This window comes from Gavialis gangeticus, unplaced genomic scaffold, assembly GCF_001723915.1.
Source record: "Gavialis gangeticus isolate Ggan-Ray unplaced genomic scaffold, GavGan_comp1, whole genome shotgun sequence".
Classification (NCBI taxonomy): Eukaryota; Metazoa; Chordata; order Crocodylia; family Gavialidae; genus Gavialis; species Gavialis gangeticus.
The window spans coordinates 41,381,825-41,394,022 of record NW_017728994.1 but is presented as its reverse complement, the minus strand read 5'-3'; the positions used below and the strand labels follow the sequence as shown (position 1 = coordinate 41,394,022).

The following is a 12,198-nucleotide window of genomic DNA, read 5'->3' as shown; positions in this document are numbered from 1 at the left end:
CCCCCCCCCCCCCCCACGTAAGTTGCAACTCCACTGTACTTTGTTAGGCTTTGGAGTTGGGAAGAATCCTTTTGGTACTGTCCCCGAGGTGGATGAAGAGCGAGGTGAGAGGTTCTGTCAGTTAGACTTGAAAAGCAAGGGGAAAGGTTCATGTGGGATTGAATACACAGAAGTGGAATGATAGACGATTTAATGCGAAGTACTTGGAAAGTGGGAAGTTAAACTGGTGATGAGATGAGCACAAAACAAAGCTCTCAAAACATGAAATCTATCAAATGGAAGAAAACAGCTGAGTGCACAGTGGGAAATCACAGTGCATGGGTACCATTTACCAAGAACAGCAGAGTGCCCTCCCCCACTGAATCCTCACCCCCCTGTAGTATTACAAATCTAGGCCTGAAAATGTCATGGCGGGAGAAGGGGTCAGATTAAACTACTTGATGCATTCAGCCCAAATTCACAAGTGGTTTGGGGATATTTGAAGCCATTTTTTGTTGGTGTAAATTTGCTCTTTGTTTAAGAGATTTCCAGAATTCTTCTAACTGCAGCTTTTAAGTGATCTGCTTTGCTATAAGTAATTTGCTTTAACTTTTTTTAAACTAGGTTACTGCTGTTTTCAATGAAGTTACATCTCCCTTTACTTTGAATAGTAAAGTTTTACAACAGTTAGACAGCAAAAGACAACAAGTCCAAATGACTGTTACAGAAACAAATCAGGAATGGCAAGTGTTACATTTGCGAGTCCATACTTTCACTGCCTGTGCTGTTGTGAGCTTGCAACAATTGCCAGAAAAACTAAATCCTGTTATAAAACCTTTGATGGAAGCTGTCAAAAAAGAAGAAAATACACTGGTACAAAACTATGCAGCTCTATGTATAGCCAAGTTACTTCAGCAATGTACACCAAGATCTCCCTGCCCCAATTCAAAGATTATAAAAAACCTCTGCAGCTCACTTTGTGTGGACCCACATCTTACACCTTTAGCAGCATGTCCTGCACAACCTCAAAGCAGCCAGGAAAATTCTAAAGGTAAACCATGTCTATGTGTTGGCTCTGAAAATAATTGTCTAGCTGTACTATAGAAATACGTAAGTACAAATGTTGGCATGAATCTTCTACTTCAGTGGTGCATGTTTTTTATATTTAAATGTTTGAGAAATTAGCAGTTAGTAAAGATTGTGTACAGTTCTACATCTATTCATGTCTATGAACAGAGTAATTTTAAGGATTTTTTTAAAATTAATGTTTTGAAAGTTTTTGTCTGATTACTCTTAAAATGCAGTAAATAGTACTCCTGTGGTGTGGTTTTACATTGACATGCTCTGTAGTACTAATGATATGCAGAAATAAGTTCTGTTTTTAGTGTTCAACTAAAAAATATTATTGCTATATTTTGGTACAGTTTTACCTGACACTGGTGTGGCATAGGGTAATTCTGCAGCCCTAATCATAAGACGACAACGTAAAAAAATGTTACAGAACAAACGCAGACCCTACAAACCTGACCTTGAAATGGATGTTCAGTTACCATTGCTTAGAAATAGATCCATGTGAATATTAAAATTTATTTTCAAATATAATCTGCTATGATATTTAACTTGCACATTTGTTCCTTTTGCACTATTAGAATACAAGGTATTCTAGGCAATTCCAGGAAACATGTTATACATATACTTTTTTATTTGATCAAACCTAAAATTAGGGCTAAGTGGTATTTTAATATTGCTTTTACTATTTAACAGATATAATTTTGCACCTTAAATTTTAAAGTAAATAATGCAAAGGGTGTAGCATAAAACTTAAATAAAATATGAGACTTTAAAAAAAATGAAGAAAAAAAGAAAAAAGTCTTAAAAATTATGACAAGACACTTGCTTGTTTCTAGTGTTTCTCACTGTGAACCAGTAGGTTGAGCACTCATTTGGGAACCAGGAGGACATGGGTAACATACTTGGCTCTGTCACCAACTTTGAGTGATCTTGGCAAGTTGAGTCCAATGAGTTTGTTTCCCATTTATAAAATCAGCATAATGAAGGTACTCTTTCTAATATCAATCGACAGATGTAGACGTATAATAGGCTGTTGTTACTAAGACCCACCTACCTTTTGATACTCAGTTTTAAAGTAAATTGTCAACCTTGTTCTTTTATAGTAGGACCCAACTCTGATAGAGATGGGATGCATCATACTGTTACCAAGCACAGAGGAATAATAACACTGTACAGACATCAAAAAGCTGCTTTTGCCATCACAAGTAGGCGAGGTCCTACACCAAAGGCTCCAAAAGCCCAAATTCCAGACCTTCCTACTGGCAGCAGTGGAAACATCCCTACAGAACTTGATGAGGTAAATCAGAGGTTTTTATTCCTGATAACTGTTCCTTAACAATCTTAATATTTTCTCAGCCTGACTGTGTTGTAGATGAGGTTACATCAAGGATAGCTCAGTAGTTTCTCTTGGGGGAAAAAATGAGTTCAGGTTAATTTTTGTGTTACAAGCAGGATAAACTTAAGAACAATGAAATATTCATATGATATCTAATTATTTCACATTTTATGTGGGAAAACATTTAATACAGTGCTGATATTAGCTAATAATGTAAGTAGGGAAGGAATCAATCAGTACACCTTGTGCCACTGCTGCTTGTCCCTGGGGAATGCCTGTACTATGCACCTTCTGGCGCACAGCAGGTTACCCTGGGTTGGGAAAAGGAGGCTGGGGCCTTACCTGGAGTTCTGGAGGCCTTGGGGACTGCAGCTGTGGTGCTCCTACAGCTGGGAGCCTGGCCAGCAACCACAGCATGGGTCCAGAGGCCAGGCTCTAGTTTTGAGCGGTGCATACTGCTGCCATGTACACTGCCCTGCTTTTTTTTTTAAGGTGCAGGTTTTTTGAACCCAGGATCTTCCTGGGTCATTAAAACCCCTCAGCTCTGCACAGGGAACTCCTGCATTTGTGGTGTGTGGTGCCACAGACAGGCCTGCAGTGCCACATACCACACATCCCTGCTCATCTGGATGCAGCCTATGAGACTTCTTTTGGTCCAGTCCTCCAATTTGTTGAGGTCCCGTTGAATTCTAGCCCTGCTCCCCCCCAGCTTGGTGTCATATGCAAAATTCTTATTTTTGGTCAACTTTATAGATTTAACAACAAGACTTGTTTGAATGTAACAAATTTAAAAATGAAGTAAATCTTTTCCTAAACTTATTCTCTGAATCGTGTTTATTTTAGGCTCAGAAACCATATGTTGTGCAGAGGAGAGGAGCTGAGTTTGCCTTGTCTACTATAGCTAAACATTTTGGTGCTGAAATGGCAACAGGATTGCCACATCTCTGGGATGCTATGGTTGGTCCATTAAGGATCAATATTAACACAGATAACTTTGGTATGTACATTTTGTGTTATGATTTCAAGTTAAAATGTATGTTAATGTCAAAGTAAACATAATTTAATTTTTGTAACAGATCGAAAGTCTTTATTGGAAAAAGGAGATGCTTCTGCCCAAGAGGTGGTGAATTCCCTACAAGTTTTTGAAACAACAGCAGCTTCCATGGATGTTCAGCTCCACCCTTTGGTAGAGTATAATATGCCAAAGCAGTTTTGTGATCAAACACACCACTTCCATTCCATCACTTTATCTACGCCTTCAAATAGTTTATACCAGTCTCCTTACCAAATGAGACAGCCTTTTTTCATTAGTAAAAGGAGCTTGATTTTTCAGGTAGTACCAGCTACATTTAATACAATCTAGAAATAATAAATTATATTTACAAATAAGGGTAAATTTGACTCTGTCTGTTCTGTATCCTGAAGATAAACAGACATAAATGTATTTATATTGTAAATACCAAGTGTGATACCAAGAACAATAGAATTAACAGCTTTCATTTGTAGAAGGTAGCTGGTCATTTGGGTCCATCTCTTGTTTGCTATTAAAGCCGAGATAAAAAGCATATTGTAAATATTTGTCAAATATTAAATTTCTGTATAAGCAATTGCTGTAGTTTGCTCAGGAATGTAAAGCAATCTTTACTACCTTGCGTGGATTGGAGGTAACCAGTGTTTCCTTGTGTAGTAAGTTGGTATACAAGATTGTCTAATTTTGAAGACGGTTCTAAATAGAGGTCAGAAAATTCAAAAACAAAATCCTGAGTTGGACTCAGTTTTTCAATATTTAAACATCATGATTCTTAAAAAAATACAAGTGGCTTGCAGCTCTGATTAAAATGGTATGTTTCAAGATGAAAAAAGTATTTCCTAAAATCCTAATGATAAAGATCTGCTTTAATTTTAAAATCTGATTAAAACCTTCATAGATATATCTTTCTTATTTGAAATTTTTCTGTGTTGAAGAATATCACTTGTTTTATGTCCCAGAAAATTAAAGGCTTATATTAGACTTGTGTGGGCAGTCTTTTTCTCTCTCCTGAAACACTCTTCAGTGAGAAAAAGTAGATTACAGTTTTAAGCATTTTATTACATTGACTAAGGTACCAAAAATGGTGAAATAGAAAATATTCATTTTAAAATAAAATCATTAAATAATTGGCACTTAATAAATATTGAGCTCTATTTTTTTTTCTTTCCAGCTGATACAACATTTGCCTCATCTTTACATGTGTCTTCAGCATCCCAGTACTGCAGTGAGACACATGGCTGCTCGTTGTGTAGGTGTCATGAGCAAAATAGCTACCATGGAAACCATGAATATTTTTTTAGAAAAGGTTCTTCCATGGCTGGGAGCAATAGATGACAACACCAAACAAGAGGGTGCAATTGAAGCACTTGCCTGTATCCTTGCTTGTGTGGGTTTTTTTGTGTGTTGGTTTTGTTTGTTTGTTTGTTTGTTTTTTGTTTTTTGTTTATTTTAATAACATTTAGAAGTCTGTTCTTCATTGTGTGATTTAGGGAATAATTAGGGGAAGATATTGACTAGGCTTCCTGTAAGATTAAATCAGTTGTCTTTATTGAAGAAGTTGATTGGGTGAAGCTTTGGTAGTGAGAACATGAAAGAGAATTGCAGAATTGCCCTTAAATAAATGAGTAAATGGATGTCCAAAAAATATAAAGGCAATATATTTTAAAGACGGATAAAAGTAGGCATGTGCAAAGTGAGCCCCATATGATTCAGATTCACCCCGAATCGGGAGCAGTGATTCAATTCGTTGATTCGGGTCACTGTCCCTGATTTGATTTGGCCAAATCTAAAGAGTCAATGCTGAGTCAGAGAATCAGTGATTGGGACACAGACACAGCTTTACATGTTTTTTTCTACGTACCACAGGGTACCAGTGCAGCTTGTGAATGCTGCAATGCTGGGGCAGATGGAGCATCCCACAGGAGGGCAGGGGGCCCTTCCATGTGCTTGGTGGCAAACCCGGAAGTGGACCATAAGTACTTCCGGTCCACTTCCAGGTCCACGGGGGAGCCCCTCATGCTTGCATGGGATAGTCCATGCACCTCAGCATTGCAGTGTTCACAAGCCACGTCCCTAGATAAAAGGGAATTGCATAGCATGTAGTGAATTTGTGGCATTTACTACTCCTAACTATTGAGGCCCATAGTTACAAAAGTTGGATAAAGGTGAGATAAACATTGTGTAAGTTATAACATTGACACGAGCCAGTTACTTACTACTTAAAATAAGGAAGAAATATAACTGCAAGTAAGTTATTTCATTACTGTTCTGCAGCATCTGGTACTGGCCTTTTAGACTATATCCTGCTGATAGGATCCAGAATGTTGAAGTACTGTGTTAAGTAGAAGATATACCAGGAATTCAAATATCCCATGCTGCATGACTGTCTTGAGGTACCTGCCTAGCTGGCATCTCTGATATTATCATTTTTTTAAATGAACAAATATGTACATTATTCCTTAAAAAGTAGAAACTGTAGTTACAGCAGAATGTGGACCAAAAGGACACAGTACTTAACTCATGAAATCAAAGAAAAATGTGCAATACTTTTTTGCTGTTTAAGAGAGTAACTTTAATATAACCAAATTAAATTTGCTTAGCTGACTAGTGAAAGAATGTGCATCTTTTTGTTAACCATTTGTCTTTACCTTTAAAGAGTTTAACAATTGTATTAAAACATCATGAACAGTTACCACAACTCTTCAGAGCTAAGAAATATTTCACTTATAGATGATTGAAAGTACTTTTTATTGATTTAACTACATCTAATGTAGCACAGCAAATGCGCTAATGCTAATTCATGAATCTGAAACAGAAGGGAAACCATTAGCCATTATAATGACATGTTACTTTTACTAGTTGGGATTAGAATGTAAAATTTTAAACTAGTGAGCTTTAGTGGAATGTAATTGCATCTACCCACCGTATTTTCTGCCTGACATTTTCTTCCGTTTTTGGTCTTAGTTCATTTCAATATCTGAGTTATGCAGCACTTAGTAATAACATGCATTGTAGCAGATGCTGCAGGCAGTGTGATAAGACCTCAAGATTTCTGGCAATACTCTTATGCTAGTTCATCCCTAATTATGTATTAAATCTCAGATTTGTGCAGTTTCTTAAAGAGGGAATGGAAACAGCTAATATGGTGAAACAAATGTCCCCTTGTGCATCTAGTCAGAATTTTTTTGTGTTACTTAAGGTAAATTTTAAAAAATATTGGTTAGCAGGACTACTTTATAGCCTAGGTTTTATGAAGGTGTCCATTTCAGGGACTAAATAAAATCCCTCGTGTTCATTCTTAGTCTCCAAGTTTGCCACAGTAACTTCTAATGAGAACTGAAATTTTACTTAAAATGTTACCGTAATGTTTACTTTTTGCTGAGGAAAAGCTTTTTGAAATAGTCTGTTTTAGAAGTGCATTGCTTTTCTCTGATTTCTTTGGGTTCCTTTGGCTAAATAACCAGATTCCCCTGGCAGGGAAACCTTTGATGCACGAGTGACTCAGGACATTGACAAATGAAGCTCGTTCATTTGGTACTACAGCTAGTTGCCTGGCTTTTTGTTTTTAAAGTGGGCAGACAACTGGGGTAGATTTGCCCAATGTGATGGAGAAGTGACCTTGAAAAAATGAGCTGTGCAATTCTACAGGTACAAGTTGCACCAATTTACAGGTTGTCTGCATATATCCATTTTGGAACACTATATTTAAGATGACTCCCTAATTAATTAGAATCTATACTTGAAAAACTACAGAACAGAATCTAATTATTTGGGGAGGGTATCTTTAAATTGGTTCCACCCCACAGTGCAGGGGCAGACCCCTGCCACTTGCCCATCCTGCATACTCTTTCCTCTTCCTCCTTCCACCCACCACTGTAGTTTCTCCTACACTCCCCTGGTCATGTGTCCCCTCCCCCTCCATATGAGCCACCCAGTCCCAGGACAGCTGGTGGCTATGCTTCAGCTTCAGTTCTGAGCCCAGGCTGAAGCTGGAGCTTAGCTGCTGACTGCCCCAGGCCAGTACTTGAATCTAAGATGCAGCTTTCTTTTCCCCCTCATAGAGCATGTCCACACATGCAAGCATGTGCACTTGCGGCAGTTCAAATAGAAGCGGTGAAAATTTGATCTGGGGCTTTTTGCCTCGGTGCAAGTGCTCGGACATGCACTTTGTGTAGCAAATTGTGCCACTTGAGGCAAAATAACCCTGCCTGGCTCTTCCCACATCTGCAGCTGGGGGGAGCTAGAGCCCAGAGCCAGCACCTGTCCTGGCCCAATCAGTATAAAAAGCTGCCCTGGCAAGTAGCTCAGGACTGCTCACTCTCAGGAGCTTCTGGGGCCCAGCCAGTTGGTACCTGGCGACACTACCCCTTGTGCCTGCTGGACTGCTGAAGCAGCCCTGAGAGTTCCCTGCTCCCTTTACCCACTGCAGCAGTCTGGCAGTGGGGACTGCTGCCTGGCTATGACCTGCTGCACACCTGCCAGACCCGGATGGGGACTGCACAGCCAATAGAGGCATCTGCCCCTCTGGTCCCCCTCTGGACCAGCTGCCAGCGGGCTGTGGCTGCAGGATTGGCCTTCGTGCGGCACTACTGCCATGTGTGCCCCCTGCCCAGCCATTTGGGCGGATATCGCCGGAATATGTCCCAGGTGTGATGGCCTGCTTTGAACTGTCAAAGCATGTTCTCCTGGCCCCAGTTGGCCAGCCACAGCCAGCTTGGTCCAAGATGCCAGCTCTGAGCAGGCAGGGTCCTGTCACTGGCCTCCCTAGCAGGAATTCTGGTGTTCCCTATTGGAAAACTGAAAAATCACTGATTTTAAAAAAAAAAAAAATCCCGAAGTCACTCTGTAAAATACTCTGAAATCCATATTCCTCCACAATTAGAACAAAAGACCATCCCCATTCCCTTATGGAGGAAAAGTAGCAGAAGGGTAAAAAAACAAAAACAAAAAACCCCTCTTGGCTAAGCAGGGAAGTTGTAGTCCTCCTATAGAAAAAGAAAGAGGCGTACAAACAATGGAAGCTTGCGACAGCCTCTAAGGAAGACTACTTGACAATGACCCTCACTTGTAAAAACCAGATTAGGCAAGCTAAGGTAGAAACTGAACTAAAACTAGCTACAAGAATCAAGGACAAGGAGTCCTTCTTTAGCTACATGGGGAGTAAAAGAAAAAAAACTAGTGGGAGTGTGGGGCCGCTGCATAGTGCCTCAGGATACCTGGCTACTTCCACTTAGGAAAAAACAGAACTCCTAAATGACTACTTTGCCTCAGTCGTTCACAAGACCAAGGGGACCAACATGCCAGGTAGGGTACAGAGCGTGCAGGGTGGGATTGACACTGTTCCCACCATAGCCACAGAATGGGTGTGTGATCAGTTAAAGAAATCAGACGTGTGTAAATCAGCAGGACCAGATGAACTCCACCCAAGAGTGCTTCAAGAGTTGGCCAAACTAATCGCAGAGCCCCTGGCAAAGATCTTTCAAAAATCATGAGCCTCTGGAGAAATCCCAGAGGACTGGAAGAGGGCCAGTGTTATGCCCAGCATCAAGAAGGGGAAGCGTGAAGACCTGGGAAACTACAGGCCAATTAGCTTAACATCTAGGGAAAATCCTAGAAACATTCATCAAAGAGACTATATGTGACAAACTTGCAGAAGGCACAATACTGAATGACAGCCAGCGTGGCTTTGTTGCTGGCAGGTCTTGTTTGACCAACCTAATTTCTTTCTATGACCAGGTGACTTGTCACCTGGGCGAGACAAAAGCAGTGGACATCATATACCTTGACTTCCAGAAAGCCTTTGACTTAGTATCCCACGAGGTACTGATCAGAAAACTGGGAGATATTGGGCTCAACTGCAGGACCATCAAGTGGGTGTGAAACTGGTTGCGGGGTAGGATGCAGAGAGTCCAGATGAATGGATCGGTGTCGCCCTGGCGAGATGTGGGCAATGGCATACCCCAGGGGTCGGTACTTGGCCCATTGCTATTCAGTATCTTCATCAATGACTTGGATGAAGGGTGAAAAGCCGATTGGCCCAGTTCACGGACAACACCAAGATACAGGGTTGTGAGGACACGACCGTAGGTAGGCTGCAGATACAAGCAGACCTAGACAGGCTGGCATATTGGGCAGAACAGAACCAAATGAGGTTCAACGTAGAGAAGTGCAACATGCTGCATCTAGGAAGGAAGAACCCCCAGCATACCTACAGGCTGGGCATTGCTAACCTGACCAGCACTACAAATGAAAGAGATCTGGAGGTAACAACAGACCCCAGCATGAATATGAGCCGGCAGTGTGATGCAGTAGCTGCTAGGGCCTATAAAACTCTGGCATGCATCAATCAATGCATCTCCAGTAAATCCAAAGAAGTGATTCTCCTGCTTTACTCAACATGGGTGCAGCCACAGCTGGAGTATTGTGTCCAGTTCTGGGTGCCGCACTTCAACAAGGATGTGCTCGAGAGGGTCCAAAGAAGGGCAACCTGTATTATCAGGGACTTGGGTGGCAAGCCATACAAGGTGAGACTGAGGGATCTCGGGCTCTTCAGCCTAAAGAATCCTGAGAGGGGACCTGATTGCGGCTTACTGCTATATCAGAGGCGTACATCAGGGGCTCAGTGAACAACTGTTCACCAAGGCGCCGTGGGGGAAAACTAGAAACGATGGCCACAAACTCCTGCAAGATAGTTTCAGGCTGAACATTAGGAAAAACTTCTTTAGAACTAGGGTATCCAGACTATGAAACAAGCTCTGCCCAAGAGGTGGTGCAGTCATGAAGACCTCTAGGGTACAAGAGAAGCCTGGACAGTCATCTGGCTGGAGTTGTCTGACCCCAGATGTCTTACCTGCTCATGCAGGGGGCTGGACCCAATGATCCTTCTGGGTCCCTTCCAGCCCTATGATTCTATGACTACATGACCACTATATATAGAGTGAGACAGAGAGACAGCGATCAGTTGGGCATGTTTTATTGATATATCTACAGTGTTAAAGCAATTTGGACGCCTAGCAGTGTCTCTCATCATCATAAAATCAATTCTAAATGCCTATATGTTTTGCTGCCCCCCACCAGGGGTAACAGCCCCCCTACAGGGGCCAAATGGCCCCTGCAGGGGCTACCACCCCAGCCTCATGATTGCTGCCCTGCCTGGTCCTAGCCTTCGCTGGCTTCCCCCAGCTGCAGGGTACAAAAATAGCTAGGTCTGCTCCTTTGCATGCTTTTCTATTCTGATCCTGGTGTAATTTATAAGTATTCACATATCTCAGTGTAACTTACATTGGTATTGTGTATTTGTCCATACTGCTATATGTGCTTAGGTCATCTAGGGCTGCAAGCATTAGTGTGGATCCCTTTAGGCATCCTCCAGCTATATGCCTGGATAAGATTTCTGCTTTTGCTTTTGATGCTAGTGCACTTTTTCGTATTCTGCTTGGTATGACTAGTTAAAATATTACTCGCAGCCATAACTACAACGTTGTATTTTAACGTAAAGTAGGTTCTGAACGAGTAAAAATAAGTTTCCTTAATAATTAATCCAGGTGTAATGGAACAGCTAGATGTTGGTATTGTTCCATATATTGTTCTCCTAGTGGTCCCAGTTCTGGGTAGAATGAGTGATCAGACGGACAGTGTACGTTTCATGGCTACTCAGTGCTTTGCAACACTAATTAGACTAATGCCACTTGAGGTAAGTTGGATTTACAATTATTTGAACAAATGTCTCCTCCTTAGCCATTTACTTTTCACTAACCCAAAACAGACAACTTAAATAGAATCTAAGAGACCAACTCAGCCTTCAGTCTCCATCAAAGTTAACATGAGGTATACTTGTGTATGCTAGGATAAAATGAAGTTGACTGTGAACTTTTTTCCTGCTAAAATAGTCTGTTTTTATTCCAGTGTATTGTTTGCAACATTAATTCAGCTATTTCCATGGAGTAATACAGAACTACTTTCTTAAGGAAAGATGTTTTATGTAGATCACTACTCTTTCCAATTTCTTGCTCACATCTTGTCAAACAGAGCTTCAACCCTGCTAAATTAACATCTGAAAAAGTAATTCTACTGTGATTTTTTTTTTCAGTGCATATATCCTATTGCTTTATATGTAGCCATTAGAAATGGGTATTTCTAATTTTAATTCATTTATTTTACATGCATTGCACCAGTTTTTGCTTGTTTTGTATCCCTAGCTGACGCCTGCAAAAATGCTGAATATGTTCAGGCAGAGTATTGAGTATATAACACCATCCTCAAGGAATAACTAGCTTAACTGATTGTAGTGATGGCAATCAAGTCAGTTAAATATACCTTCGTTTTACCTTTGCTTTTACTTTTTAGCTCTGTATGTTTGCGTATTTGAGGAATTTCCCCAGTATCACCTTACAGGGAACAATGTTGTGCTTATGAGTTATTTTCACCAGTAGATGGTAATAGAACACAGAATTCACTTGCAGATTTGCACTGAATTTTTGTTAGTGACTCAGTAAATTGCAGCCTTTTTTTAATTGTTAATTAGGTTTTTATACTTATTTCAGTATTTCCAGCTTTAACTTAATAGGATATGAACTTGGAAACATACTGGCCAACAGTTTCTCTTTGAAGTATGCTAAAACAATTGTGAAACGCAATGTTTCTAAATGGATTATCTAATTAAAATCCCCCTCCTCTCCCCCCCCTTTATTATTTTTTTTCCAAAATGCAATTAAAAGGATGTGTAAATTCTATTAATTCAATACTCAGTTATAACTAGAATGACTCTTGCATTGTTATGGAG

At 40.5% G+C, this 12,198-nt stretch overlaps 1 protein-coding gene across 1 annotated transcript in view; it reads left to right on the top strand.

Annotated features, from left to right (window-relative positions):
• The window catches only part of BTAF1 (B-TFIID TATA-box binding protein associated factor 1), a gene marked incomplete at its 5' end in the record, with an annotated part of 102,065 nt that overhangs the window by 55,057 nt on the left and 34,810 nt on the right, over positions 1–12,198 (top strand). Inside the window, 6 exons of the mRNA XM_019502120.1 lie at positions 604–1,030; positions 2,157–2,347; positions 3,230–3,383; positions 3,463–3,572; positions 4,588–4,789; positions 10,961–11,109. Coding sequence (XP_019357665.1) covers positions 604–1,030; positions 2,157–2,347; positions 3,230–3,383; positions 3,463–3,572; positions 4,588–4,789; positions 10,961–11,109 — 1,233 coding nt within the window. The remainder of the gene's footprint in view (positions 1–603; positions 1,031–2,156; positions 2,348–3,229; positions 3,384–3,462; positions 3,573–4,587; positions 4,790–10,960; positions 11,110–12,198) is intronic.